The sequence below is a fragment of the Malurus melanocephalus genome, unplaced genomic scaffold (genome assembly GCF_030028575.1).
Source record: "Malurus melanocephalus ecotype Western Australia unplaced genomic scaffold, MMel_1.1 scaffold_287, whole genome shotgun sequence".
Taxonomy (NCBI): domain Eukaryota; kingdom Metazoa; phylum Chordata; class Aves; order Passeriformes; family Maluridae; genus Malurus; species Malurus melanocephalus.
In genome coordinates, this window is record NW_026623519.1 from 868,663 (window position 1) to 895,906 (window position 27,244).

Here is a 27,244-nt window from a genome sequence, read left to right on the forward strand (position 1 = left end):
TTAAGCAATGGTTTTTCTTTTGAAATAGGTGTAGACAATGGGTTTAAAGCACTTTCCTGTACCGTCAGGTCTCCAAATATCTGTATCTTCTCTGTTACCTTTAGAGGTAAAGTGTGCTCCAATGTATGGTGCATAATGGGTAAAAATAGGTGCAATGCATTTGAGTAAGTGTTAACACAGCAGAGGCACTTCCTTCTGTGGTCTTTGTGCCAGGATTGGGAAGAATATGCATATATTGTGTATTTGCCTCTGCTTCCAGTCCTCTACTGACCCAGAAAAGCTSTGGGTGAGCCCATGCCCTGCCTGGCTGTGAGCAGCATGGTCTTGGGAGCTGGAACTGAGTGGGAAGGTGGGAAAGAGGCCCTGTTATAGAGCTGTTTATGGCTGCTGTCTTTTGTCTCTATACTTTCCCTCAAGCAGCAAAGCCTCTTTGCACTTTCCTTGAAACAGAGCCCCAGATCTGAAGCTGGGCAAGCCCCGCAGAAATCTGGCACTGCAGCCACCTGCTTGCGCACTCGGCGTGTCCTGGAGCTGTGATTGTCCTCTCCAGGGCTGAGCTCTGGGCAGAGTTGAGTGGTCTGCAGCCAGGGAGAGGTGCTCTGGGGAGTACTGGGCCAGGAAGGACAAGCTTGTTACCTCTGTGTTTTGCTGTAGATCACTGGTGAGCTGGTGGCCATGGCAACAGGCAGGAGGCAAGATGGTCTTCAGAGGAAACTTCTTGGTAATTCATGTAGAATACTTTTTTTTTTAGCAAGATGTTAACACRGTGTCTCTCATGACTGTAAATATTKTTCCAGTCTCATCTTCCTCCAGCATCTTTCCATACAAGGTGTAGTTTCAGGTCACACCTGGCTTGACACTCCACCCCATCACACCCGGAAAGTACCCCAAGGGCTGGTTTGAGTCTCTGTTTGAAATCTGCCAGAGAGGATAGATGATCTCTTGGGTCCTTGGGTTTTCTGCCTCAGTTGCTAGTACCAGGAGTAGTGTYTATACTTGGAGACTAAGCTCGTGTCCTGTGAAAAATTACTGCAGCTTTTTAATCTGGCAAAGCACATCCGGCTGCCACATCCAGGCCTCTGTGAAASTGGTGTGACTTTATCAGTGTCAGGGGAATTTCAAGTGAAGACGTTTACCAGGACTTTCAGAGGAAGGAAGATTCTCTTGTGTAGAGAAAGACTTAAAAGCATTTAGGCTGGGGGTTTAATTTGTCCTGAGTTTCACAGACAGGAAGAGCCTTGGGGAAGATTTCATTTTGACAAGAACAGGCACAAACTGGCTGCAGGTTGATGAAGACTCGTAACTGGAAGATGGTTTCTAGTTACAGTACAGTGAAAATCTCAATCAACTTCTAGTAGCAGCAACATCTTCTAGAGTACCTGATGAGTTTTAAGGCAAAAATTAAAGGATTTGTGAGATAGATTTTATTATCTTATATAGTGTAATGTTTGCAGTATGAGAGCATGGCATCAGTTATGTGAGACCTGCATTTCAGACCTTTGTATTTTTTTAATAATTAAAAAAAAAAGCTGTTTTAAATGGAGTTAAAGCTGTGGCTTTGACTGGGACTGACCACATCCTGAGCTGTGCTTGCAGGGCTGCGGGCAGTGGGGTGAGGGAAGGGGATTGTGAGGAGAAGGTGAGCCTCTGTCAGCACAGTTGATAACCCTGTTGGCAACAGAGGCCCAGYTTGAGCTCCCCAATGAAAGACATTGATGTATTGGAGCAAGTCCTGTTTTATTTCAGTCTGTGTTRTTCTGTGCCCTTGGCCATGAGGTGATTTACTGTAAGTTCACCCCAGAATTTCACATAGCATGCTGAGTTTGAAGGGACCCCTAAGGATCATGGAATCCAGCTCCTAAGTGAATGCCCCGTATTGAACCTACCAGCTCTGGTGTTATTAGGACTATGCTCTAACCAAGTGAGCCAACCTCAGGATCCCAGCTCCTTTCAGGAATGACTGATGACCTTGCCAGAGCTTTTCCTTGATACAGCTAGCATAATAGCCAGCCTTAGTCTTTGCTCTGTGGTGCCTCCAGACCTCCCTCTGGCTCAATTCTGGGGTTTCAAAATATTCTCTRCAGCTGAGCCATGCTCATGAATGAGAGAAGTGTTTCATTTAATCCCTTCTCAGGAACATATCATTAGCCCTGTTACTGACTCTAGGAGRTGTGTAGTGCCAGGCACACAGGTTCCCCACACTGTTTTCTGTACAGCTTCGACATGTGCTCCTTTTTAAGATAGCATGTCTATTTAAGGATTGTAAGATCTTTCCTTTGGTGAAAAGGGATGATGCCATTGTGAATTTCTATTCATTTCCCTGTGTGTTTGGTTTTATTTTTAAGTAACTTGCCAGGATCAGATCTGGGCAAAGTCAACAGCACAAGTTTCTGCTTCTTCCTGCTTCTGAAATTTGTTACYCTGGGGTGAATGTATGTGAAAAAGCTTTTCGTTTTTCTGGTACTGCTGACTTCCAGATACAGCTGTCCTGGTTTTCTTAAACTGTTTATCTGCAAGCARCCAAAGCTAACCCTGACAGATAACAGATTGCCTGAGCATCAGTTAAACAACAGCACATAATTTGGTAACTGCAATGGAGATGAAATGGAGAGCTAGCACGAGAGCTTAGGGGTCTTTATCAATATGAATTTGGGTTATTCTCAGAACTAAGAAGAATTAACCTAAATCTGAGACCTAGATTTCACTTGAAAGCTGTATGAATTCTAATGAAATCTAGTCTCAGCTTTTTCCTATATCCGTGGGCAGATGGTCAAATAAATGGTCTGGGATGCTGATGAACAGATGGTGTGGTGACCTGCACTGTTGATAGAGCTGTGCCTGTGCTTTTATTATTATCTGTACCCCCTCTGCAGCATTTAGAAGTGGGTGTTCTGTCTCAGCCTACATCCCTCCCCACTTTCCAGATGATTTACTTTAAGTAGAAATGAAGGGATATGCTGATATATTGGTAAAACTGTGCAAAGAARCCTGTGTTATGTTTCAGTCTGACCTAAGCCAGTATTTGATCTGATGAGCTGATTTGATCATTTGAGCTGGCACTTCCCCTCTGCTACCTCACACCAGTGGGAAGGCAGAGAAGTGTTAGGCTTTCAGCACACACCATGCAGAAAGGGGCTTGGGGTGTGGAGATGGTCTGGGATTTGGCTGAGTATTTGCAGAAAGCTCACAAGGAGGAGSAGGTGGGAATAAGTAAGTCCAGGACATGCGGGGTTCATCTGAAACAGAAAGGACAAGGCTTGCATAAACCCTCAGAGGAAAGAAATTAAACCTTCCCACTATAGAAATGTGCTGTGTCTTTCTGGCATTAATCAAAATGTAGAGTTACTCAGTTGCCTGTSCCCAGAGTAAAACACAGCACAGTGCAGTTGATGACAGCCCTTGATAAGGATTTTTTTGCCATTTATTTTTACTGAAAGTATCACTTTTCAATAACTCCATGTTTGTACTGATTCTATTTTGGAGAGGTTCTTTTACAAGTACGTTTGAAGCTTTTTTAGTCTTCATTTTTGAAAGTTTGCTTATCCTTGCCTAGTCTGTGCTTGTTTTTACTTGCTCTGCAGTCAGAGAGGGTCCACACTGCTGAGAGGTTACTGACATKCTCCATCCCTGCATTTGCTGATGTTGGAGAGGTTGAATTGAAATAGTGTTCACGCTTTAAAGACAGCTTTGTGAGTGTTACCCAGTGGCACTGAATACAAGATGTTCTAAGGCATCCTCTGCTTACTGTGGTGCAATAAAATAGAATGTTAACACTCCTGAGGAAGGGTTTGCTTTCTCTGTGTGAATAATGGGAGCTGTTCTCATCCATATTGAAACATTTCGTCTGGGATATTGAAGATTATTATTCCTCTCACTTGTACCATGAGTTCTTTTGTTCGAAGTCCTAGAGTGAAATCATTAGAACATTAGAAAATTTCTAGTTTTGAAAGTTTCTAGTCTAGAAAGCAAGTTTGGCTAATAACTGCTAAATTAATGCTGCWCCTAATCTTACTGAAACTAGCATCGCCACTAAAGTGCTGATTTTGACTTCTGACATTGCAGAAAAAAAAACACTGTAAAGATAAAAATTACTAAAATAGGATTTTATTTTGGATTTTTTTCTTTTCATTATTTTTGTTTCTTGGAAAGCTTTTTCTGTGTTTCCTGTGTTCCCCCCATCTGATTTTCTATCTAAAAGCTCACTTTTCTGTAAAACTGCAGTGTAAAACTGCAGTGTAAAACTGTAAAGTTTTAGCTAGCTGGACTTGGACTGAAACATGGATTTTATTTTTAAGGGTATGTGCACAGTCCTTCCCTGGAGTTTACTTAAACATTAGTTTTGCTTTCTGTATTCTGTGACAACAGTGTGCCAAAAGGATGATTTTGCATTTGTAATACTTAAAGGTCCTGTGCTTTTTGTGTTCTTGTGAATGAGTTCTTAAAGCAAAGCACATGTATATGCTTTAGGCCAAAAAAGAGATTTGAATGGTGCATTTCCACCAACAGTGAATGAGCCATTTCCATCTGTTATGCAATAGCTTTAATGGTATTTCACGGCTGTTAATGAGTAATTGTAATACCAGGTTTAACTCAATGCAATTCTAGTTCCCGGGCATGTGGAAAGTTTGGAGACTCTCCAAAAGATCACAGCCCTTCTTTCTTTTCTTCAAAAGATTGTAAGATGTTCATTGTCTTCAGCAAGGTACTGAAATGCAGTTTGGCACATGATATTAGTAGGAGGACTGTCCCAGGCTAGAAACGTGGCCCCTGGCTTACCTGCCAGGTTCCTTTAGKAGTTAAGGTGATCTGGGATCTAGTAGTCATGCAAACTATTTCAAGCTCAGCTGTGTATTTATGCATTCAGATCTCCCTTGTGCAGGCCTCAGATACACAAAGGCTGTGTGTCTGCAGGTGGTGGCACCCTGAGTCCRCTGCCCAGGGGATGGGAGAGAGCCAGAGGTTCACTGTTCTGTTTGCAGCCTGTGGGGAAGGCTGCAGTCTCAAAAGAGCAGTGCACAGTGCCCCCCTGACAGTCTTGGGCAGAGCAGAGCTCTTCTGCCATGGTTTAATTCACCCTGAACTATTACAGATTTAGGCAGGTCCAGTTTCCTGCCTKAGGTGGGGAAGAGGGAATCTACTCACAGATCCGGAGTCAGAAGCAGCACGTACCTATTCCTCAGTCTGTCCTCGGTGCCTTGCTCATAACACTGGATACTTGACTGGAGTGCAAGAAAGTTGTTTTAACTTCTTCTTGTAACACGTGGGCAGGGCCAGAGGTGGAGAAGTGCATCTTGCTCCATCTCAGACATGTTGTGAGTTGTTTATTTGTCTCAATATTGTGTGGTTGTCGGGCTTCGTGATTTCTGCTCTGGGAGCACAAACCCAGCCTGTCAGCCATGCTGGTGTTGTAGCTCACTTGACTGAGYTCTTTTGGCTGCAGAGCCAGTGTCTGTTTTCTGGCAGGATCTGTATTTGGAAGGGTCATCAATAAGGGTCACACAGAGGCAGTGGGTCCATCACCTGCACACACAAATGCTTGCTTGTCTGTACAGCAACAGCAGCACYTCTGATGCTTTTGAGTTTGTAAGCAGATTGTATATCTCATTCTTCTGCGGCTCTTCTTTCTTACACAGAATTTCTCTTATTTAAGACTTAATCCAGTTACACAGAGTACCAGAAACTACTTCCTGCCTGCATAGATAGGATTATGTTTTCTGAGTTTCTGCTCTAGAATGAATAAATGAATAGAAATGAATAATTTACTTCAAGATGTTGCTTTACATCTGATTTTGRTTTGCTTCCCATGCAGCCATCTMCTTCAGCTCTACTATTTCCAAACTRATTTTGCACAGAGAAGGAACTGGRAAGCACACAGCTACCACCTGCCATAAGGTTGGCAGTATTATTGTGGCAAGAGTTGCCAGGTGGTGATGTTTTACAGTCTTACARTATTTTTTTCTTATCTTACAGGCATAGTTTATGGTGTTTTAGTAATGTGTGGAAATATGAGGACAGCTGTTGCCTAGAGCAAGACAAKGGAGTCTCTGCTTTAATCTCTCGTTACTTAATAACTGGGATAGGCTGCCCCAGGAGCATGACGCACAGCAGTAGCCACAGAGTCATTGAAAAAGGGGAAAACCTGCCCTGAGTAATCTGCATCTCCTCCACCTTGCAGCAAAGCAGCAGAGGCAGTTTCCTTTGCCTTAGGTGAGCCAAGAGCTGAATGTCCTTAAGCTGAAAGTCTTTTTTGGGATGTTTCTAGCCCTGTGCTTGTGCAAACATTCAGCAGCCATTAGCAGAGTGCARGCAAGAGATGCCTTGCTGCTCTGTGTTCTCCCATGTTTCAATGTTAAAAAAATTGAAGGGATTTCACAGATCTGTTCTTTATTGCCAGTCTCCAAATTAAATAAATTCCCARTTTTTCTAAGGAATTAATTTTGGACTTTGAACAGCTTCACATTGGAGTAAAACTCATCTGGTAATGACARAAAAGAAGCTTAATAAGTTAGTCATGAAAAGCACTGGTAATATGAGTTCTCATCATTAATCATTCCCACTTTGAAACAAATTGTTTCTTAAGTCTTCAATAACTTTTTTAGCTTAAGCACTGGATCACACTGTGACCTGGGTCTCTGGGAKCATGGCTGAAATTTGAAGTGCTAGCTATGTCTGCTGCCTGTGAGTTTCTGGAGCTCAAGGCATTAGTACCTCTGGAGCTACCATTGGATGCCTCACTCCTTCACTCAGAATGTTTTTTCTCAATATGGAAATTTTTGTTGGTATTGAGGAAAGTTCCCTCTTCAGCCATCCAAGAGCTACTCTGGCAGTCTCTCTCACACCACCTGAACTGGGACCAAGTCTCTGGCAGCTCACATCCCATGCTCAGTCACTGCACTGTTTCTTACTGGCTCTAGCCTGGGTCTTCCACAGCAGAGTCACAGACGTCCAGAATCCTGGGATAATTTAATCATGGTGCTATAACTAAATAACAAAGCAACAAATTACCAGCTCAAGCTGGTGGCCCTGAGGAGGGACCCCGAKCAAAGGAACCCCTGGGCCTTTATCCCCTCACAGGGAAGGTCTGAGGGTCATCGCTGCTGCCATGTGTCTGAGTTTGGGTCCTGCAGAGCATTGTTCTTTGTTCTGCAGAGCATTGGTAGTTCAGGGGCTCCTGCCCCTCCAGAGCTCAACCTGCAGCTCCACTGCAGCTGCATCTGGAGCTACTGGCACTAAATGGGTTCTTTAACAGGTGCCTTCCTGTCAGTGGCATTGTCATTGTTTCCTGTCTGGCCAAAGGCAGAAGGTGGGCAGTTAGAAATGGTTCCTGTATTTGAACCTTTGGCCATGTGCCCACATCTTCCCATAATCAATCCCACAGTAGATTTAGGCTTTGGCAGTCATGATTGGGTGTGGGTTTTCCTCCTTAGTTTGACAAGCATTCAGAAATGTTAGGAGCAAATAGGATAATGTCCCAGCATTGTCTGACCTTCTGTAAATCCCCAGCAAGAAATGCTGTACAACAGTTCTTGTTTGAGTTTGATCTCAGATATTTTAATGCTTCTGTTGGGTTGTGTTGTATCACCTTCCAGCATCTAAGCMGCTATGGTTCACACATATTTCTGAAGTGCAGGGCTCTTTGATTAAGAACAGAGATTCTCAGGAGCTGGCACCATAGAGAATAGAACAAAAATTGCAAGGCTTTCAGAGATGGGTTAGTAGCAGTGATGGTATTTCTCTGGCCATTACCTGTTCTTCTGCTCACGCTCTACCTGGAGGTGTCTCAATGGTATAGCTGAATCAAGGCAGTGCACCCACATTGCTCACTTTCCATCTCCATGAGAGATCCTGTGGSTGCAGGATCAGTTGCTTTGTTTACCCAATGCTGTGGCTCAGTTGAACCCAACCTTGCACTCCTGCTTGCAGAATTCCATGAGACCATCGGCTCACTACACATGGGGCAGGGCAGAGGGACAGGAGAAGGACTCTTTCCAGTGGCACTTCATCAAGTCAGCTGAGTTAAGTTGCATGCATTACATGGTAACAGCGCTGCATTTTAGCCACAAACTTGTATAGAGCAGCAAGTTAAGGAGYCCCAGAGTGTGAGAAGCCATTATTGATGTGATTCTGAGGGCAGAGAAATGTATTTCGTGCCTTCCAAGAGCTACTCTGTGATGGGAGCCATAATGTGTTCCAAATCAACATCCTTGGGGAGGAAAAAAAAGCCAGACAGCAAACCACAGAAAATTTTGCTGGTTTTGCACTCAAAGTTTAGAACAAAAATTGCACAAAAATAGTGAAGATTGTTGAACATAAACTGAACAGAGAGCAAATGCCCACCATCCATCACAGCGGAGACAAGGAATGGTGCCAGAAAGCCAGCATGACTAACAGAAGGGCAGGGAGCCTATTGTAAACAAAGCATTTTTCAAAAAGCTAGAGAAAATGGAAGAGGTTATGAACTCTAGCAGATTAAATACATGAMCAGAACAAAGCAGGCAGAGGGGGGTTTTGAGAGATGATTTGCAAAGGGGAAAAAMCAGCTGTCCTGTTTCAGACCTGCCAAAATGGAACCTGGAAGGAAGGCTTAGGGCTAGCCATAAGCAGAAAAACTGAACATAATTTTTTTCTGCATGCAGGCTTGGCAGAGAGCAGCTCACAGAGTGTACTGTGCTGGAATATTTTTTGTGGGGAGTCAGCACAGACCCTGTCTTAACCCACAGTGCCTGCAGCAGAGACTGTACAAAAATAATATTTATGCATTTGTAGCAGGTTGCCAGAACTGTAAGTGTCAACACAGGAGTTTTAAATAAGTTTAAAGATTAAGTAGTTGAGGTGTTTTGTGAAAGGTTATGCTCCTCTGTTGAAGCTGTCATGGTGCCTATCTGTCAGGCATAAGACAGATCAGAATTCAGAGGAATTCTGGGAATACACTGGCTAGCTATACCAGACAGACCGATAAAATTAGCAAAGTATAGTGGATGAATTACACTGACAAATGTTAGGAAAGGTAATGTAAGTTTTTAAATGGAAGAAGTGCTGTTCTTCAGGACTTGGATTTCCAGCGTACTTGGATTTCCAAGAGACAAGACCAAAAGGTATCTTAAGCCATATCTCTTAAGGGACTTAGGAGAAGTCCCTGATGGATGAAATACTGATTAAAGAAAAAAAAAAAACAAGTTGGTTTTTTTTTACAGTTGAGATCACTTGAGGAGCACTCTGGAGATCTGTGCTGGGACCTGTGCTGCTTCAATATACTCTTTAGTGGTATGGAAAAAGTGATGAGTTAGGGATGGAAGCTGCAGTGGCAAAAGTTATTTGCCCTTGGGTAAACAAAGTGTGCTACACATTGAGTCAAACCATTCTAGAATGGAAAATTAAAGCATGGGCTCAGGGCTGATGGTAATCCAGASGTATAAGACCTTAACATTGCAAGGGATGAGTGACAATGTCAGCACAGGGCTTGTGGCTTTCAGCAAAGCAAATCAATCCTTGTTCAGCAGGAACAGAGCACAAAGCACCCCCATTGTGCTGCCTGGTGCATCCACAGCATGCCTGCATGTGTTTGACATCCTGCCAGCCCCTTTGGCTCAGCAAGGACGGAGCTCCCTGGGGCAGTTTTGGAGGACAGCAGTATGGTCAGGGTTAGGCTGCTGYATCGCGGCCAGCCGGATAGTCCCAAGCACATCAGCCCACAAATCTGTTAAGGTGTCACTTCCAGGGAGTATGGAATTGAGGTCAGTTGCTCCCAAGCTTCCAAATCAAGGGCCAGGAGAGCTCATGCAAAATCAGCAGACACAAGATAGGGAATTACGTGGTTCTTTACCCCACACATTACTAAAGTTCAGCTGCTCTGGTCACAGGGGGAGAGAGGTACCAAAGATACAAGGGTTAGGGGGTTGTGGCCCCATACTCAGAAAGTTGAAAACCATCCCTCCAGTTCAGGAAGTCTCATTGGACCTACAGATTGTTGGAGGCTGAGAAAGTTATGGGAAATTGTTACAAGATGCAASTGTTTGAGAACTTTATMGCTTTTTCCTTTTTCACGAGCACAYGCTCCTGAAGTCAGACCAGCAGGCTACAGCTACAGCTGGTCTCTATGCCTTTTGTTTCTCCTCCATCATCACTCTTCTCATTCCCSATCTCCAGGCAGTGCTGGTGTTTGAAGCTGTGGTTCCCAGCTGCTCTGAGTAGATCAGTAGCAGCTGCCTGCCCAGTCTGGTGCCTCTGCACTGCTTCCAACAGCGAGTGTGGCACAGGCTGTGCCCATAGCTGCCAGAGAGCTGGCTCTGGGAGCCACGCTGCCTCTGCTACCCACCTCCCATTTGCAGCAGGTGGGCTGCAGCTGCTGTTTATTTTTACCTACTATACAAATAAAGGCAAAAGATAAAAATCTCTTCAGGAGAACCTCTGATAAAGTTTTCAGTCCATAAATGAAAACTGAATTTTATCCAGCTCTTCAAAACACAACCTCACAATCTTCTCTTGCACTCATCTCCCATATTTTGCAGACTGCAAGTTTGTAAAAGTTGGGCTGTCTCCTAGCCACATGTTTTCCACCTGCCTTCTATCACTGCTTCCCTGCAGTAGGCCAAATAAACGTTCAGACTCTAGCTGAAATTAGACACCTGCAAAGTAACAAGCCTTGAATTTCATTTCAGGTTACACTGGTGACTGGTGTCGTGTGTCGTAGGTGGCCTGAGCAGAGAGCATAAAGAAACCAAGTGTGCCGGAGTCTGGCAGTGTCTGTTACTTTTCAGCATTTCTATATGAGCGAAGGAGRGAACATGCAGAATTGTGTTTTGGAGCTGGGCAGCAGTTATAGAAGCATTGATGCAGTGTGACACAAGCAGGACATCCCACTGGGCAGCTGTGAAGGGTGTCTACAAGAAGGACATGGAGAAAGTGTGTTTGTCAAGGACAGAGGGTGCAGCCTGCAAAGCTCCTGTTCTCTGAGTGCTCTGGTGCCCACTGTAACTGGGTTATTCTGCTCCCTATTTGGGAGAGTAATAAGCCAGTAATAATGTAACAAACTGATAACTTTTGGGGGGMAGTTCAAGATAACAGTTGTAWAAGTGTAGAGACTGTTGTTGTYATCTAAAGTGTAATATCTRAGCTCTGGTTTAAGCCTCTATCTCRTGCTGTTGTGTGGCTTTGATACATGAGAAAGAGTCRTGTGCTCTAATCMTGAGGCATCTGAAAATGATTTTGTYCTTTGCAATCAGAAATTGAGATAAAAGCCCTAAAACCATGGGGCAAAGTTTCAGAGAAAAAAAAAAGTTGGCTGGAAAAACTGACCTGTAGGGAAGCTCAGGGTAAACTCAGTCTTATCTCTTCAGGTAATCTTGAAAAAGAGATCAACATGATAGCTGATAYGCAGCTAAAAAAAAGTGAAGGTAGAAACCCTTGTGTAGTTGGAGTGGCTGCTGCTCCCTTTGTAGAAAGGAGAAAACCTTGGAAAAAGGCTTTAAAAAGTGAAATGCTTTAATCAGAGCAGAAAAGGGTAGCTGCTTCCCAGGAGGAGGATTTCCAGCTTGCCAGGGAACTAACAGGAGAAATAAGAAGTAACCTTAAGCAGTCACAGTCTGAGGCATTGACACTGTAAGAGGTCTGCAGATTTAGCAGCTTATATTTTTTTAAGTGCTGCTTGCTGAGGTTTGTTAAAGATGGGATTTCTTAAGTTGCTGCTATGTTTGGTGTGCACTCCCTTTATTTGAATCACAAATATGACTGAAGGAGTGGCAGGCTAGTCCTCTTCAAGTTGGGCTGRTGCCCTGTGGGAGCATCAAAAGCCTCAACAAACTGTCTCATTTCCTCCAATTGCATTTTACACTGTCTGCCAAGTCAAAGGGAGCAGGAGAGCAAGGATTGTTTACTAGCTCAGAAAAACTTTTCCTTCCCACTAGAGAGCTAAGATCCAAGCTCAGCTTTGGAAAATAGAAATGCAGAGTACTGCAGTGTGAAACACAKTGAGATGCTTGGACAGAGGCTCTGAAGGGAAGTGGGTGTTTCTGTTTCTAGTACCTTGTCCTGTAGCTTACCTAGTGAAAGCATGTGTGACCTTAGCAGTAAGTTCAAATGGAATTACAGAAAAGACTGTACTGCAGACATATTTCAATATCATCAGCTCTTCTGTTGCTTTCTGTGCTTTTTTCACTGTTGCCTCAGTYTAGTGTTTGTGCTTCTGTTTGATAGTCGACCTTCTGCTGCTACCTGTAGACTATCCCTTGGTCCCTCTAGGTGTAGCTTCATGAGTGCTAAGTCAGTTTAATTGATCTCATGCGCAGAGCAGARTTATTCCTTCTGCCACCGTATGCACTCCACTTGGGCTCTGAGCCAGAAATCAGCATTTGCCAGGCCTTTCTGTGAGCTTCTTAACTCACTGACCTGGCAGAAGTCTAACAAAGTAAGATTAATTAAAAAAGAAAAAAAGGCAACTGGACAGTTTCCTGCCAGCTCAATGAGTTAAAGCTGCTTATGGAAGAGCCTAGCATGTGCCAGAGCTGGCACATAGACCTGCTTTCAGTAGCAGGCCTTAGTGCAGCCCTCAGAAGCACAGGGAAGTACGGGTGGCAGTTTCAGGCTCCAGCTGCTTTGGCACTCACTGCACTCTCCATTGAGTTCACTGTGTTTCACCATTCCAGCCACCTGCACTGCCACTCACTGCTCCTGGCCTTCTCTGAAAGGGGCCACTGGAATTAAAGGACTTGTTAACAGCTGCAGGCTTGAAGAGCACTAAACTGGAGTCCAGTGCTGTGGCTGCAAGGCATATYGTGCAGGARTGCAGGACAGAGCTTWGCCCAGCTTGGCAGAGCAGCCCTTGGAGCTGACACATGGGCAAGGGACAGGAGGTTTTCTGGAGGCTGAGGAGGTGGAGGCTGCATCCTAAGCTTCCTTGTTGTGAGGGCAGGAATTCCTTCTGCGTGGACACACACTCATTTTGCACMCAGAGACAGTCCTTGCCTCCCCCCACAGCCCCATCCCCAGGGAGTCAGGTGAGCCTAGGCCAGGTAACCTCACCTGCACACGGGTCTCTGCTGCACAGGTAGTGCTCCAGCATCTGCACATGCACAGTGCTGCATGCAGGCAAAACCCAGCCTGTTCKGAGGACAGGGACAGCCAGGGGAGTCTTGTCATCCTTCACAGGCAAGCTCAAGAAGGTGTCGGGCTACCTCAAATGATTTGGCTGGGGCAGCTTTCTCGTGTTGCCACACTTCTGGGGGAAGGGGAGAGAGAAGTTTTGGCGTCCTCAAAAAGAAGCACAGCTGGGGGAAGGAGGCTCTTGCACTGCAAGAACTAAATCAGTCTGCCCACAACCAGCCCTCAGAGTGCCCAGAAAGTGGCGGTGAGGTTGATTTCAGGTGTGCTGCAAGGCAAGTACTCTCACCAGTCCTGTATTTGGTTTAATGACTTCCAGTTTATTCAAAATTACTGTTTAAAAAAAAAAACATTTCATATGCTTTGTGTAAAGTAGTAAAACTTTTTTTTTCTGAGATTGTAGTGTCCCATCTTCAAGCTGAATCATGAGGCCTTTTCCTAAACAGATACTTTCTTAATATCAAGAAAATAATTGGTGCTTTTCACAGTTTCTGTAAGAGCATGTCTCTCCATGGATTTCTGTAGATGAGAGAAGGGATCTGCAAATGATGTTGTGTACCCAGCTTTCCTGGCATCTCCACAGCTGTTCCAAAGTCCATAGTTATCCCAGAGATGTTGATGTAGCCTCAAACCGTTTGCATACCTGTACAAAAGCAACCTGGTGTGGGCAGTGGTTGGACACAGAGAATGGACACAGATTTGACAGGGTTGTGGATTGGCCAGGTTGAATGAGTCCTGGAGCAGCCTGATCTAGAGGAAAGTGTCYCAGCATTTGGCCAGARGTTGGAATGAGATGGTGTTTAAGGTCCCTTCCAACCCTAATCATTCTGTGATTTCAAGAGCTGTACTGTGGGTAGGAGAGCAGTGTTAAAGTGGGAATGAGGCCCTTGCTGCTGGCCCTCAGTTAGGGTTCCTGGTGGTGCAGGCAGAACATGTAACCTGGGGCTCCTTCTTCTCTCTCTGCAGGAACATGAAATTGAGACAGCTTTTGGAGTGGTTCATGTCACCATGCGGGGCACACCCAAGGGGAACAGACCTGTCATCCTTACATACCATGACATTGGCCTCAACCGTAAGCCCTTGCATTCCCAGGACCCTGAAAAAGTGATTGTTAGTGGTATTTGTTTTGAGCGTGGGAAGCAGCAGGCCTGGCCTGGAGGTCACTCCAGGCTRAAAAGATAAAGGTCTCCAGGAGAGAGAACATGTGGCATGCCCCTTTCCATTCCAACAACCCTTGAAAGGCAGGGCCAAGAGGGAAAGGTGGAATAGGTCCACCCAACACACTGTAGTGCTCTGGCTGACTTTCTGCACWGTGTGATAGGGCATCCTTTCCCTGGTGCTGGGCAAGTGAACAAGTCCCTTCTACATGTGCAGCAGCAGAAGTGTAATATTCTAGTGGGCTCAGATGCTCTTCTGGTGTGTCTTCCCACCCAACATGCACTATTACATTCACACAGGTGCTGCTSTGTGTGCTTTCCAGGGCATTGCAGGCTGGACTGTCGTTTGTCTGCCCTCCATCATGTCAGTTCCATTGCTGACACTCCCTGCTGCATTGCAGTTTGGAGGTGCAGCACATACACCATCCAGCACTCACTGCCCTGTGTGCTCAGTGGGGACTTGAGCTCCTGCAGGTGTGTGCCATCGTGTTTGGAGGGTGGCTTGCAATAAACCTTAAGGAAAGTCTGATTTCTTTTTGTTGTTGTTGCAGACAAATCCTGTTTTAATGCATTCTTTAATTTTGAAGACATGCAAGAGATCACCCAGCATTTTGCTGTGTGCCATGTGGATGCGCCAGGCCAGCAGGAAGGAGCCCCTCCATTCCCATCTGGGTAAGAACTCTGCTGAGATCCAGGCTGTTCAGTCTGGGCTGAGGYAGCACCCAGTTCAATCCAGCTGGGACTGCCAGGCTGAACGTAGTAGGGAAGCAGCTGTCAGCAGCAGAGGAAATGGCAAGATGAGGAGGCTTCACAAGGGGCATTCAGGGAACTCTCCAATTACTAACACGCTCTCCAATTACTAAGCCCTCTCTAGTGGTGAGTCTGGTACCAGCTTTCTGACTTGAACATGTGYCCAGCACACTGCAGTCAAGCTGCTATTTCATCTGTCCATTATGCCACAGAATCTGACTGCCCAAAAGACCACAGCTCTGTGTTAGTCTTGCTCTGAGGGATGGGMTCCACTCAGTCAGCTGAAACATACRGTGTTGYTGCACATTARTAACCTGTGCAGGTGTCTGTCAGATGTTCCTTGACCCTCCCTCCTACCTTGAGTGGAACTGGAAGGTAACCTCTGTCAAGCTGTAGTTGGAGCTGCTCTCTTGCTTTTCAGGTACCAGTATCCCAGTATGGATGAACTGGCTGAAATGTTACCTGCTGTTCTGACACACCTGAAGTAAGTCTCTGAAAGGAAATGGGGTGAGCCAGCTGGATACTGCCATTCCARCACCTACCTCTGTCTCTGCTTGCCWTGTCTGATGTGCTCACWGAGGTGTCMCARGAGGCACRAGTCTCCCAGCCAASCAGTGTGACCCTGTCTAGTTTTATGCTGGGAACACTGTCTGCTATATGAGGCTGCTGCATCGTTTTAAAAACAAACCATAAGTGTAGAGCTGGATGCAGAGGGGAAAGACTTTGCCTCTAGGGATGYTTCAGCTGATCTAAGTTAGTCTTGCTGACTGTTAAATGCCTGTCTTTCAGCCTGAAAAGCTTCATTGGGATTGGCCTGGGAGCTGGTGCTTATGTCCTCAGCAGGTGTGCAGTAAGTATCCCTTCAYTGCTTGTGACTCATTGGGCTGTGGCCATTGCTGGTCAGACTCAGTGTGTGAGGCACAGGCAAAGGAGCAGTCAGTAATTACAGCAGGGCTGCAGGGAGCCATGGGAGAACTATCTCCATCCAGATGGTTATGTTGGAGCAGTCAGGGTTGCTCTGAAGCTGTGCCAGGCTTGGGAAGATTGTAATGTGATGCCTTTAAGTCAGCAGAGCCCATCCTGAGTACTAGGAATAACCAGTCTTGAGTCTTCACAGTGACTGACTGTATTACTGTGTGCTGTGTCCAGTGTGGCACCAAAGAAYTGATGTGGTGATGTACTGCAAATCAGTGTTGATGAGGAATGTRCTTTGTCACTGGAAGGAAGCAAATTTTTCTCCATCCTTACACAAGGGAGCTGCCTCTATTTTGGTACCTGCTTATACATTTCTCTCTAGTGTGTGGTGTTCATGTGAAATCAGTGAGCATCATTTAGCAGCCCAGGAGGTTACCTGAGTCCTTCAGAGATAGTATTAAAAAAGCCCAGAAACCTGACACTTTCAGTAAAATTTGCTTCAGGATGYTGAGTGCAGAGAGTTGCCAATTATTTAGGCCACTATCATTCTTTTAAGCCACCACACTGGGCAGCTGCCCCTSCTCTACAAAATACTCTTTCCCATTCCTCCAGTCAGGGTTGAGCCAGGGCAGTGTGAGCCACTGGCGTTTCACTGTTCTTTGCCTTCTGTATCTTGGGTAGTTATCAGCTTTGCCAAAGAGGAGTTTGTGCAAATCAGCCTTAGTCRTCAGCAAAGTGCCACAAGGCCCTTGCCATGTTCCCTGGGCTGCAGGCACTTTCTTCTGCTTCACATCAGTGCAGTAGAGCAGGAAAGCTGTCRTAGAACTTCAGCCTTGGAGCGAGCCCAGAGCTCAGCAGAGGGCGGCTGCCTCTGATTGCTGAGTTTGTGTTTGCAAGCAGTTCTCATAAGTGTTTGTACCAGTGCTGCCCAGGTAAGCCTGAGGTACACTGCAGGGTTTTGGGGGTGCTGGATGTAGCAGGGGAAGGGGTGACTGCAGGTAGTGGGGCAGGAGGAGTGCTGTCTGGGGAGYGGATGCCCCTGTAGCTCAAGCTTTCTATGCTGCAGGGGCTTGCAGGGCCCAGCCCTAAATCTCCTGCCATCTCCACTCGGAGACTGCCTCTTCCTTGAGGAGAAGAAGATGCTTTCCAGGCACAAGAGCTTGTCCAGGTTACTCACAGAGGTGCTGGATTGAAGCAGAGTAKGTTGCTGCTCCCCGCCCTGTAATGCACAGGGCCTGAGCAGAACCTGCACTGTGCCAGATGTGCACGTCACCAGAAGGCACTGCTAAGGCTGCAGACACGGTGGAGCAGTCAGTCCCTTAGTGCCACAACTGAATCAAGTCTGGTCTTGCTGGGAACCACTGGCTGCCTGGCCTAGAGGAGTCCCTACTTTGTCTGCATTTTACTCCATCTTGCACCTTTTCAAGAAGTTTTCCAGCTGCTGCACCAGCTGTTGACCACTGTGGGTTGAATAATTTTTCTTACTATGCTTTTGCTCTCTCTCCACAGCTCAGCCACCCCGACCTGGTGGAGGGACTTGTTCTTATTAATGTTGATCCATGTGCAAAGGGATGGATTGACTGGGCAGCATCAAAGGTGAGATTCTGCTTCCCCACACATCTGCTCTCCACAGCACCTAATGAACAGTGTGTAGATTTAAGAAAAGGACAGAATACAGGAATATTTCCATTTCCAGCGAAAACTGTATAATGTCATTTCTGTYCCTGCTGCGTTCTTGGTCTGGGTATAGTATGGCCTCCACCATGGAAGCAGGGGTGGGTGTGATCATGTGAACAAGAAATGCAGGTAAACTGCTTGGAGCACACAGCTTGCCTCTGATTTAGTACTCGTTTTTGCAGGCTTCATTTGATTGATACTGAATGGATCTCTTAATTATTCTCTTATTTTGGCCCCTTGAAGTCACATAAGGTTTCAAGTTTTTTTGGAGAGCTGTGTTGTRTGTACAGRRTTTCTTTAAAGCTTGGCCTGTTGAYCCCAAACTTCAGGCATTTGCTTCTTATATCATTTGAGTAGTTTCTTCTTTGTTTCTTTACTCTGAGTAGTTGCTTTGCAAGTTTCCAGTTACTCTCCTCCTCATTCATGGTTACTCTTCAGCTTTCAGGTTGGACAACCAACATAGTGGACATCGTCTTGGCGCATCATTTTGGCCATGTAAGTACACAGCAGATGCCAGTGGTGCCCGTGCCCCTGTACATGGAGCTAAAACTTCTGTGTGTACCTGCTCCCAAATAGCTCTGGTCCATCAGATAAGGGTTGCCACAGGTAGTACCATTTTCTCTGTGTGTCAGGCTGACATCAAGACTGGCATACTGGGGGGCACACACATCCTTACTGTTGCCCTGTCTCCAGGCCATGCATTGGTGGTAGAACTCCTTTGTGGTGCCTAGGATACTGTCCACAGAAACAAGTGGCAGACAGTTCTCTGTAGCCAGCATGGAAGGAAGCCTTTGGACAGTGGGTAGAGYACAGGTCAGCTGGGAGCTGACAGTGGGATCATGTATCTGTCCAGATGTTGAACTGCTGCATTCTACTCTTCATCATACCCTTCAATTTCAGCAGAGGCAAACCAGCCCCTCCTGAAAACTTTGGRTACAGCAATGCCTTCTGTTTGTGTTAACTGTCTCTCAACCTGAAGCTTACTGGGCAATGACAGGGATAGTGCCTCRTGCACACTGTGTATGCCACACAGCAGATCAATCCCTGACCTGGAGTCCTCTTGCACCAGCACATCAACACTGGAAGGAGTACTCCCTTCTCCAACACTGCTTCCTCCTGCTCAGAGCACATCCTGTTCTCTTCTTGCTGTGAAGTCCCTTCACTCTATGTAGTGCTTCCTTGCATTCCCTGCTCCTTCTGGCTCCCAAGAATGCAGTTTCTTCTTAGAACTGGATGCTGGGATTGAACTTTCCTTTGGTCCAGTCTTACAGCTTATCTATAAACCTTTGCTTCTTAAACATTARGCATAAGTGGAAGACCTGCCTAACCCAGAGTGATTTGTATCTGTTGTAAGCATAACCAAGGCTTGGGAGTTAACTTTTCCCATCTCAGGATACCTGTACTCTTGCAGCAACTTGTGCACTGCCAGTTGTAGAAGTGCAGGCACATTRCCAAAGCATAGCCTGTACCAGCACATCACCCAAACAGCTCCTGTCTGCAGGGTCCAGATGCAGCCTGGAGTTGCTGYCCTGTGTCACTGCTCACAGGGAACAACGTGTATGGACGTGCTTTAACACTTCGGTATTTATATGACTATTGCTTCTTTACTTGTGAAAAGAACTTTTCCAGTCTTTTATTTCTTCTGCTTTTGTACAGGAGGAACTGCAGGCAAATCTAGACTTGATCCAAACATACAGGCTTCATATTGCACAGGACATTAACCAAGATAACCTTCAGCTGTTCCTCACCTCATACAACAGGTATAGGATACCTTTTTAGCTGACAAACAGCTCCCATAGCTTCCCTGCTCAGTAGATTTGTTGCCATATGTATTATCCTATTGGGTGTGGTATCAGGGGAATCTTTGTCCTAAGGCCAGTCTTCAGCTGTTACCTCAGCCAAGCCTCACCCTYGTGTCTGCCCCCAGACCCTGTCACACCTCAGGAGATCATCTCTTGGCACACAGTGATGCCGTGAGAGGATGGATCCTGTTTTCTGGGGATGACTGCTGGGGCTCCTGCTCAGGGCATGATTTAGGAAGTTGCCTGGGTGCTGGAGCCAGCACTCATGGTTGGATTTTKTGTTGCCCCCATCATAACCAGTTTCCAGTGCAGATTTAATGGAGAATTGTTCTGTTTTGTCTTTCAGTCGTAAAGACCTGGAAATTGAGAGACCAGTTGTTGGTGTCAATGAAATCACTGCAAAAACACTCAAGTAAGTTGTCTGAATCACCCTGTCTCAGTTGCTGACTGTGCAATCTCTCAATCAGAAAAGGTGTTCCTTCTCAGCAAGAACTGCACCAAGCCCAAGCACTGGGAAGATTGTTCAGGATAGTCTCAGGTGTGATATGGGACTGGTGGTGTCAGCTGCATTGGGGCAGAGGTGTCCCAAAGTCCTCTCATTAAAAATACGTTGAGATTCTCCAGAAGACAGGGTCAGAGGCACATGTGTGCAATAGCTGTGGCAGTTGGCATGCATGGACAGTCTGGGTGCATCTGCACGCCCTGTAGAATGTCTTGGTGCGATAAAATGCTAAGGTGTGATGGCAGGCACACACAGGGATTTTGTTGAGCCTTTTTTTTGTTAATCTTTCATGTGGGTGTTGGTTCACAGAGCTCAACCTTCTCAGAAATCCCTTCSATGCACTTTGAGTAATGCCTCTGTTTTGGTTTTTGACCAGGTGCCCTGCCTTGCTTGTTGTTGGTGACAACTCCCCTGCTGTGGAAGCAGTGGTATGTATCCCTGAGCTCTTTCCTCAYGTGACAGTACCCCCTCAAGTTACTCAGCAACCCTGGAGTGCTTTCACCTTGCCCAGAGTTAGTTAGAGACAGTGGCTCTTTATCCCAAGCGCTTTTCCAGTTCCTCAGCAGCTCAGGAGGGCTGAATGGCCCTCAGGGCAGCTCCAAGGTGAGGATGGCAGGATCTGAATGAGCACCCTGCTCAAGGGGTGATGCAGAGGACCCTGTTCAGGATTGTGTGTCCTTCCCTTAGCTCTGCCAGGCTGCTTTCTGCAGTTTGGTTCGAGTCTTGAATTGCTGTTGTTTTGCTGTTACACTGAKGCTACCTGGGGATTAAAAATAACCAAGTGTGACTCCAGTTCTTGTGGTGGAGAGTCATGCAGAGTTCTCTTAGAGCACTGCATCATCAGGAAGGCAGCACTTAGGAGCTGTTGTCCTCTGCAGACACCCATAACCTGCTTCCCTCCCAGCACAGCTATAAATAAGGCATGGCACAGGGTTGTGTGGTTATGGTGGATGTTGTTCCTCCCTGGCAGACAGGGGCTGTGGGGAGACCAGGGGGTTGTGAACAAAAGCAGTTGTCTAAAACTGTGGAAGAGTGAAGGAGTCTCCCTCCTAAAGCAGTAGCTTGGACCYAGGAGCTGTGCATGGAGAATGTTTTCTGGCCATGGCCTGTTGCCTTKCTCTGATCTAGAAGTCTGAAATTAGGTCTGCAAGTTTTGACTTTTCTAGTATACTGTCCTTGAGGATTCCCATTGCTTACTGGCCACAGCACATAGAGGTTTAGGATCTTCTGCACCTTAGTATGCCTGTCTTGCTGCCCAGGTTCCCAGTCCAGGATCCCAGCCCAAGATAACCTTCCCTGCTGAGGTTGCTTTYCCTATAGGGCCACTACCTATTCCCTTTTTGCAGCAGCTTTATAGAGAAAAGGTGACTGTGGCCTCCTTGTCTGGCCAGGGGACTGAGTGACCTCCCTCGTGCTGCACTGCACACTCCTTCCCTCCCAGTCTTGCTGTCAGAGCCCAGAAGGTGCWCCAGGGTTTCATAGTGCATCCCAAAACTAGGGGATGATTTCTCTTGAAGTCATGACCTGTCATCACAAGGTCCCTTGGATGGAACACCTGCCATTCCTCCCTGGATCTTTTATTCATTGTTCGTCTCCTACATGCTCTCTGCTTTCTTGCTTAGTCCTTCCTGGCTCCAGAGAAAGTGCCATTGCTGAAGACWGCTGCTGCTTCTGGTGCAGCTACCCCCATTTTACATCTGGCTTTTCAGGTTYTCTGTGTGACACCATGTCCCTCTTTCCTTTTTTCTAGGTTGAATGCAATTCACGTCTTGACCCAACCAAAACTACCCTTCTGAAGGTGAGTGCCACTCCAGAGTAATTCTGGCCAGCACAAAGACACTACTTTTGCCTTCCGTACATTTGGCGTTAAGAAATTTTGTGGACAGTTGTTCAGGGCTGTGCTCTCTCCTCCATGGAGTCAGAGCTGAGAGRGAAGAGTTTGTCAGGGGGTCCCTGAATCACTGCTTTATGGCCACCTTCAGCTGGCTGGGAAGACCCCTGAGAGTTAGCAGAGATGCCCTGCCTCCACCCTGCTCTCTGCAGCAACAACATCTTTTCTCCTAGCTTTGTTCCAGTCCTTCCCACCCTCGCCTGTGGCCCCACAGTGTGCCAGACAGCGGCTGTATGGAAGTGTAAAGTGACAGGTTTGGGCAGAGTGACCRGGGGGAGAAGTGGCACTGGAAGGTGCTGGGCTTCTGGAGTGTGGCCTGAGATCACTTGGTGACACAGCTTCCAAGGGGCAGGTTCCCTCAGCAGCAGGTCCCTGAAGGTGTGTCACCTGGCTGTCAGAGTGAGGTGATGGAAGCTGCACTGTGGTACTCTCAGCCGTGGTGGGTGGTGCTGAGGTGGTTTGGGGTTGTCCTGGGCGGCAAGGACAGCTCATCCTGCTTTTTGTTTCCTGTTGCAGATGGCTGACTGCGGGGGCTTGCCCCAGGTGGTTCAGGTGAGACATACCTTGGCTCTTCTAGGGCATTTGGGTGATACAGAGCCTTTTGTTCTGCTTGCACTAAAGCTTCCCTCTCTGTTTCCACAGCCTGGCAAGCTGACTGAAGCCTTCAAGTACTTTGTGCAGGGAATGGGCTACAGTAAGTGACAAACACAACTCTGTGGTTTGGAGCAGGGTTGTCATGAAGGGAACTCAAGCTTTCTGGTCCATCTGAGCCCACTGGCATCTGTGTCCCCACCCCTGAGCTAGTGTGGTTGCCAGGAGGTCCATCCATGCTGGACAATCAGCTAGTGTGCTGACAAGCCTTAGCAAACCAGTGTTGTTCCCTGATGTGTTGGTGACTCCTTTCTGGCTGCTGGTGTTGGTAAAATCTTGTAAGTCTGTCTTTGTGTCAATCCAGAAATATGTGTTCCCAAGAACAGCAAATCTATGCATAYCTTCTCCAAAGGGGAAGGAGATAGCAGGGCAGCCCCATGGCTGGTCTGGGTACATGAGAGCTCTTCCCTTTGTCCTCAGAYGTTCCTGTTTCTCTCACACTCACCAGGATTAAGCAGTACTCCAGAAAAAATCGCTCTAAGTCCCCTGAGTGACTTCTGAGATACCTAGGGAGCCCAGAGAGAGCTGTGCTTTGAAGCAGTGCATGTCCTGCCCTATGGCTTCCTCCCTCATGCTTGGAGGTGGCAGACATTGTCACCTGAGTGTGTSAGACTAATAGTTCAGCTCCCTGTGCTTGGTGCTCTTGAGGGATTGGAGGAGAAGGGCTTCTTCTTTATCTCCAAGAAGGGTTTTACTACTCGGAAATATCAGGAGAAGGGCTTCTCAGTGCACTACAGCAGCTCTCTCTTGCCTGCTGGGGCCAGGAGTTCTCTTCTGTGGATGATTACCCTTCAAAAGCTGGAGTTAAGGAAGGGTTTGGTTTGTGTGACTAGCTAACCACTCATCATGGCCACTCTGGGAGCTGGAACACTCGCAGTGGTCTCCTCACAGTTTTGCCACCTCATGGTCAGGGTTTAGTAGAAGCTGTCCTTTCCCTCAGGGCTCTGCATGTAACACAAACATGTAGGACACTCATGTTCTCCAATCCTGGCCAAAGGAGCCTGAGCCTGCAGAGGAAGATGCTGTGTGAGGAGGGTCACTCAGCTGAGAGCRTTTCAGTATTCTTCTCTTGTRTTCCTGGCGTTAGTGAAGTCAGYAAATGCTGTTGTAGAGCAAGAGCTYCAGCCTCAYTTTTGAGGGTTAGCTCTCTTGTCARTAGATGTTCAGCGCTGGAGAAGGACAGGCCAATTTTCTCCTTCTGGAATTAGTAGCTGGTCCCAGAATAGTTTTCCCAGCTTTGGTGGGCAAGACTGTGGGACACTGTGGAGTGTGGTCAGTTCTCTTAGGGAGAACAGGGTAGAAGCAAAACACAKCTGGGTACTGCTAGAAATACAGAAGCAGCTCCAGTTCTCCAGCAGCTTTCCTGTGCCTGCTGAAGCAGTTGGATGTGCTTGTGCTGACACTGCAGGTGGAAGGTAAGGGCCTTGSAGAAGACTTGTAGCTGGAGTCTGATGGCGTCATCCCAAAGCCATTAATTTCTGTTCGGTATCTGTAGTTACACAGTATAGCCCAGGGAAACAGTATCTCTGTGGATGTGGGGTGTGCAGTGGGAAGTTAATGTCACCAGGTATAATGTGATTTTCAGCTAAAAGCATTGAAGAGATCTGGCTCCAGCGGGTTTTTGAGTGAGCTTGCCATCTCCCTGAATTGCTCATTAGCAGCTATTCTCACAAATCCTGGGAGCTTYCAGCACAGTGTATGATCTGGGAATGGAAGGAAAGGTAGCTGGGGGTCCCAGGAAGAGTGCAGCCACTAGTCACACACCGCAACTAATTGGCTCTTTCCTGTATTCATCCCTTCCCTTGTCTGTGTTGTTTCCAGTCCCTTATGTGCAGCTCAGCCACCTAAGCACTGAGTCAGGTACCTCCAACCGTGCGTCCGCCTCGGCTCTGCTCTGTGTGCTGAGTGGAATTGTTCTCCGGGTGCTTTGCTCTGTCTCAGCATGTTCTGCTGTGAGTGGGCTGATCATTGTACCATGTGTGCTATGGGTTTCCACGTTTCATTTGTATTTTTTTGATGGCTGCATGACTTCAGCTGTGTGGTTTTCTAGAGTGATGAGACTGACTTTCAAAAGGTCACCCATGCCACAGCTGCCTTGGTTTGCACAGACACTGGCCATGACTGCACTTGAAGATGATTAGTTACACTGCTGGCATTTGCTCACCTTGAACCTTTTGAAACTGGGCCTTAAACATCTTGCTTTAGACATGCAAAGACTTAATTTTGGCTATGAAGAGTGAGTTTTCTTCCCAAGGGTACAGCTCTTTCTGTGCTTACTCAGTGACACATCGTCCAGCGACTGTGGTCCTGGCTCCAGGAACTGCCTCCTTGTCTGAGTCCCACATTTGTTCTCTCTTGCAGTGCCAGCAGCCAGCATGACCCGGTTGATGCGCTCCCGTAGCCACTCCTCCTCCAGCGTGGGCTCTGGTGAGAGCAGCCGCAGTCGGTCTCACGCCAGCACCCATGGGGAAGGAAGTGCTGGAACCCCAGAAGGAATTGACCTCCAGGTTGCACCTCAAACCATGGAAGTATCCTGTTAGGCAGGAGCCCCTCTTCTGGATTCAGACAGCTCCACTCGCCCCACTGAACCCACTCAGAATTTAGCATTTCATCCAACATGGCATTAACTGTTCTCTCTAACTTGTGCATGCCCATCCAAGCAGCCACCTCCTTGGTAGTCTGTACTTGACATTACTTTGATCCTTTCTGTATCCCCTTGGCATCACAGTCTCTTTAAAACTCATTGTCATTCTGCAGTCTTAGTAAGTCCCATTACTGTACATGCTGATGCCATCTCCTGTCTGTGCTGTGTATCAATCCAGATGACAGCCATTGTCTCCCCTCTTCATTTAAATATAATTTCTGTGGCTTTGTGAGGTTTAGAATTGCTTTCTAGTTGTGCTTCTGCTAAAGGACCCTTGTGGTGAAGTTGGTATGTCGTTGGTGGGACATAGGAAAGTAAGACCATGAGGATGTGGCACTCCAGGCGCTGGAGCAGGCTGTGCTCTGTGTGGAGAGGCTCCTGGGGCGCTGAATCCACTGGAAGGTCTGTGTGTTCCCAGGRCTGTTTCACATGCCAGGCAGCCTGAGAAGGACAAATGGTCAAGAATACTGTATGGGTCTTACCTGTGTATGTATATTAAGAAGGAGCAGAGTGATTTTTTATCTGAGCCTCCTGAAAAAGCAAAGTGATTAACCAGTAAACTACAYTAACAAGGTGCACTATTAACCCAGTACAAGGGATTAAACTCCAGCAGCCCTGGCTCTAGACCACCTCCACAACCTTCTGCTGACCCAGCAGAAGGGTGGGATGCAGTGACATGGTCACTGTTGTACCCTGGCACATGTGAATCTTTAACATTGAGCAGGTTGTGAAATGGGAAGCAGTGCCTCTTGCCAGGTGGAGATTCCAGAATCTCCTGCACTGTCGGCTCTGCATCCCACTACTGCCACCCCAGGCAGGATCTGCACAGGGTGCTGTTATGTGGGGGCAGGAAACCAGTGAGTGCAACAGCCAGCAATCACACATTCCTGTGAGTCAGGTCAGAAGGGTGAGCAGTGAACACCTCTGTGCAGGTGCTAGTTWCTGTCTGTGTGGGATTCACAATTCTGCTACCTTTTTAAACCTGGCCGGTCACCAAGGTGGACAGCAGATGCCTGCTGTAGGCCAGGGTCTGGTGTTGACAGGAGAAAAGGGATGAGTGGTCAGGCTGCTGCAAGTCTCAGTTGATRAGCAGAACACCCTTTCCTCGCTGCTGAGCAGCCCTGACCAGCTGGGAGCCAGCTCCTCCCAGGGTCATGCTCAYGTTCTGCTCTATTTCAGGTAGGGAATGGGACCTGGAGGCTCTGCCTGAGGGGGACTTTGTACCTGTTATTGAATAAAGCTATAACTGAGTTCCATTGTTACCCTGCGTGCTGGTATTTATCTTGGCATGACTCGCACCCCTGGGGGTTTGGCAGTCTGAGTGTCTCCAGCTGCAAGCAGCAGACAYCCCTATGGCAAGGAGAGGACTGGRCACCTCTGCACCAGGATAATGCGGTTGGTGGCCCCTGCCAGAGGCTGTCCAAGGGTGCTGGAGAGCTGGCCTCTGCCAAAATGCAACCAGAAACGTCCAGAATGGAAACAAAACAACAGGTTTGCTGCAACAAGGCATGAGCCACCTCCCGACAGCCAGCACTCCAAGCCACCTGCTCTCCCTGGAGCAGGGCTACAGGACTATGACACAAAGCTAACCTGTGACAGGGCCACTGTCACAACACAGGAGGACAGAGGGCACTTTGGGCAGCAGGGGGATGTCTGTGGGCAGCAAGAAGCCACAGGGAAGTGAAGTGCAGCAGCCTGGTGTGGAAACACACCTGATTCTTCACCTGCTGCTTTCCAGAGCCAGCTTCTGTTCCCACTGTCAGGTGTCACAGTAACCCATGGAGATCACCCTGGGCTGGAGCAGGGATACAGTGRTGGGCATGAGTTAGTCCCAGTCTCACTGTCCTTGTCCTTCAGCCGTGTGCCTGGACTGTCTGAGACCTTGGGGGAGGTCATTGCAGAAATGAGACTGTTCACATGAATTGTAAACTGAATGAAAGTTGAGAATGGGAAAAACTGGCCAGTTTTACCAATGAACAAGTAGTGGAGGTAGAAAGGGATTAAATGAGCAAAACCAAAGGTTTAAATCTGTAGGAGACAGAAGGCTACCAAAGAAACCCAGCCCCTGGACACGGTGGAAAGTTCACTTCTGGATGCAGGTGCTGCACCATGTGCAGTACAGGAGCCTGTGAAGGTTTGTAGCTGGGATGTATTGCCAGC

General features: G+C 47.1%; 1 protein-coding gene across 1 annotated transcript in view; it reads left to right on the forward strand.

The window, feature by feature from the left end:
• The window catches only part of NDRG3 (NDRG family member 3), a 57,980-nt gene extending 31,640 nt beyond the window's left edge, over positions 1-26,340 (forward strand). The window contains exons 4-16 of the mRNA XM_057376665.1: positions 14,062-14,167; positions 14,804-14,924; positions 15,424-15,486; positions 15,792-15,852; positions 17,427-17,513; positions 18,033-18,089; positions 19,251-19,354; positions 19,743-19,808; positions 20,275-20,326; positions 21,649-21,696; positions 22,306-22,341; positions 22,432-22,483; positions 24,802-26,340. Of these exons, the coding sequence (XP_057232648.1) occupies positions 14,062-14,167; positions 14,804-14,924; positions 15,424-15,486; positions 15,792-15,852; positions 17,427-17,513; positions 18,033-18,089; positions 19,251-19,354; positions 19,743-19,808; positions 20,275-20,326; positions 21,649-21,696; positions 22,306-22,341; positions 22,432-22,483; positions 24,802-24,980 (1,032 nt within the window). The 3' untranslated portion in view covers positions 24,981-26,340. The remainder of the gene's footprint in view (positions 1-14,061; positions 14,168-14,803; positions 14,925-15,423; positions 15,487-15,791; positions 15,853-17,426; positions 17,514-18,032; positions 18,090-19,250; positions 19,355-19,742; positions 19,809-20,274; positions 20,327-21,648; positions 21,697-22,305; positions 22,342-22,431; positions 22,484-24,801) is intronic.
• The last annotated feature ends 904 nt before the right edge of the window (positions 26,341-27,244 follow it).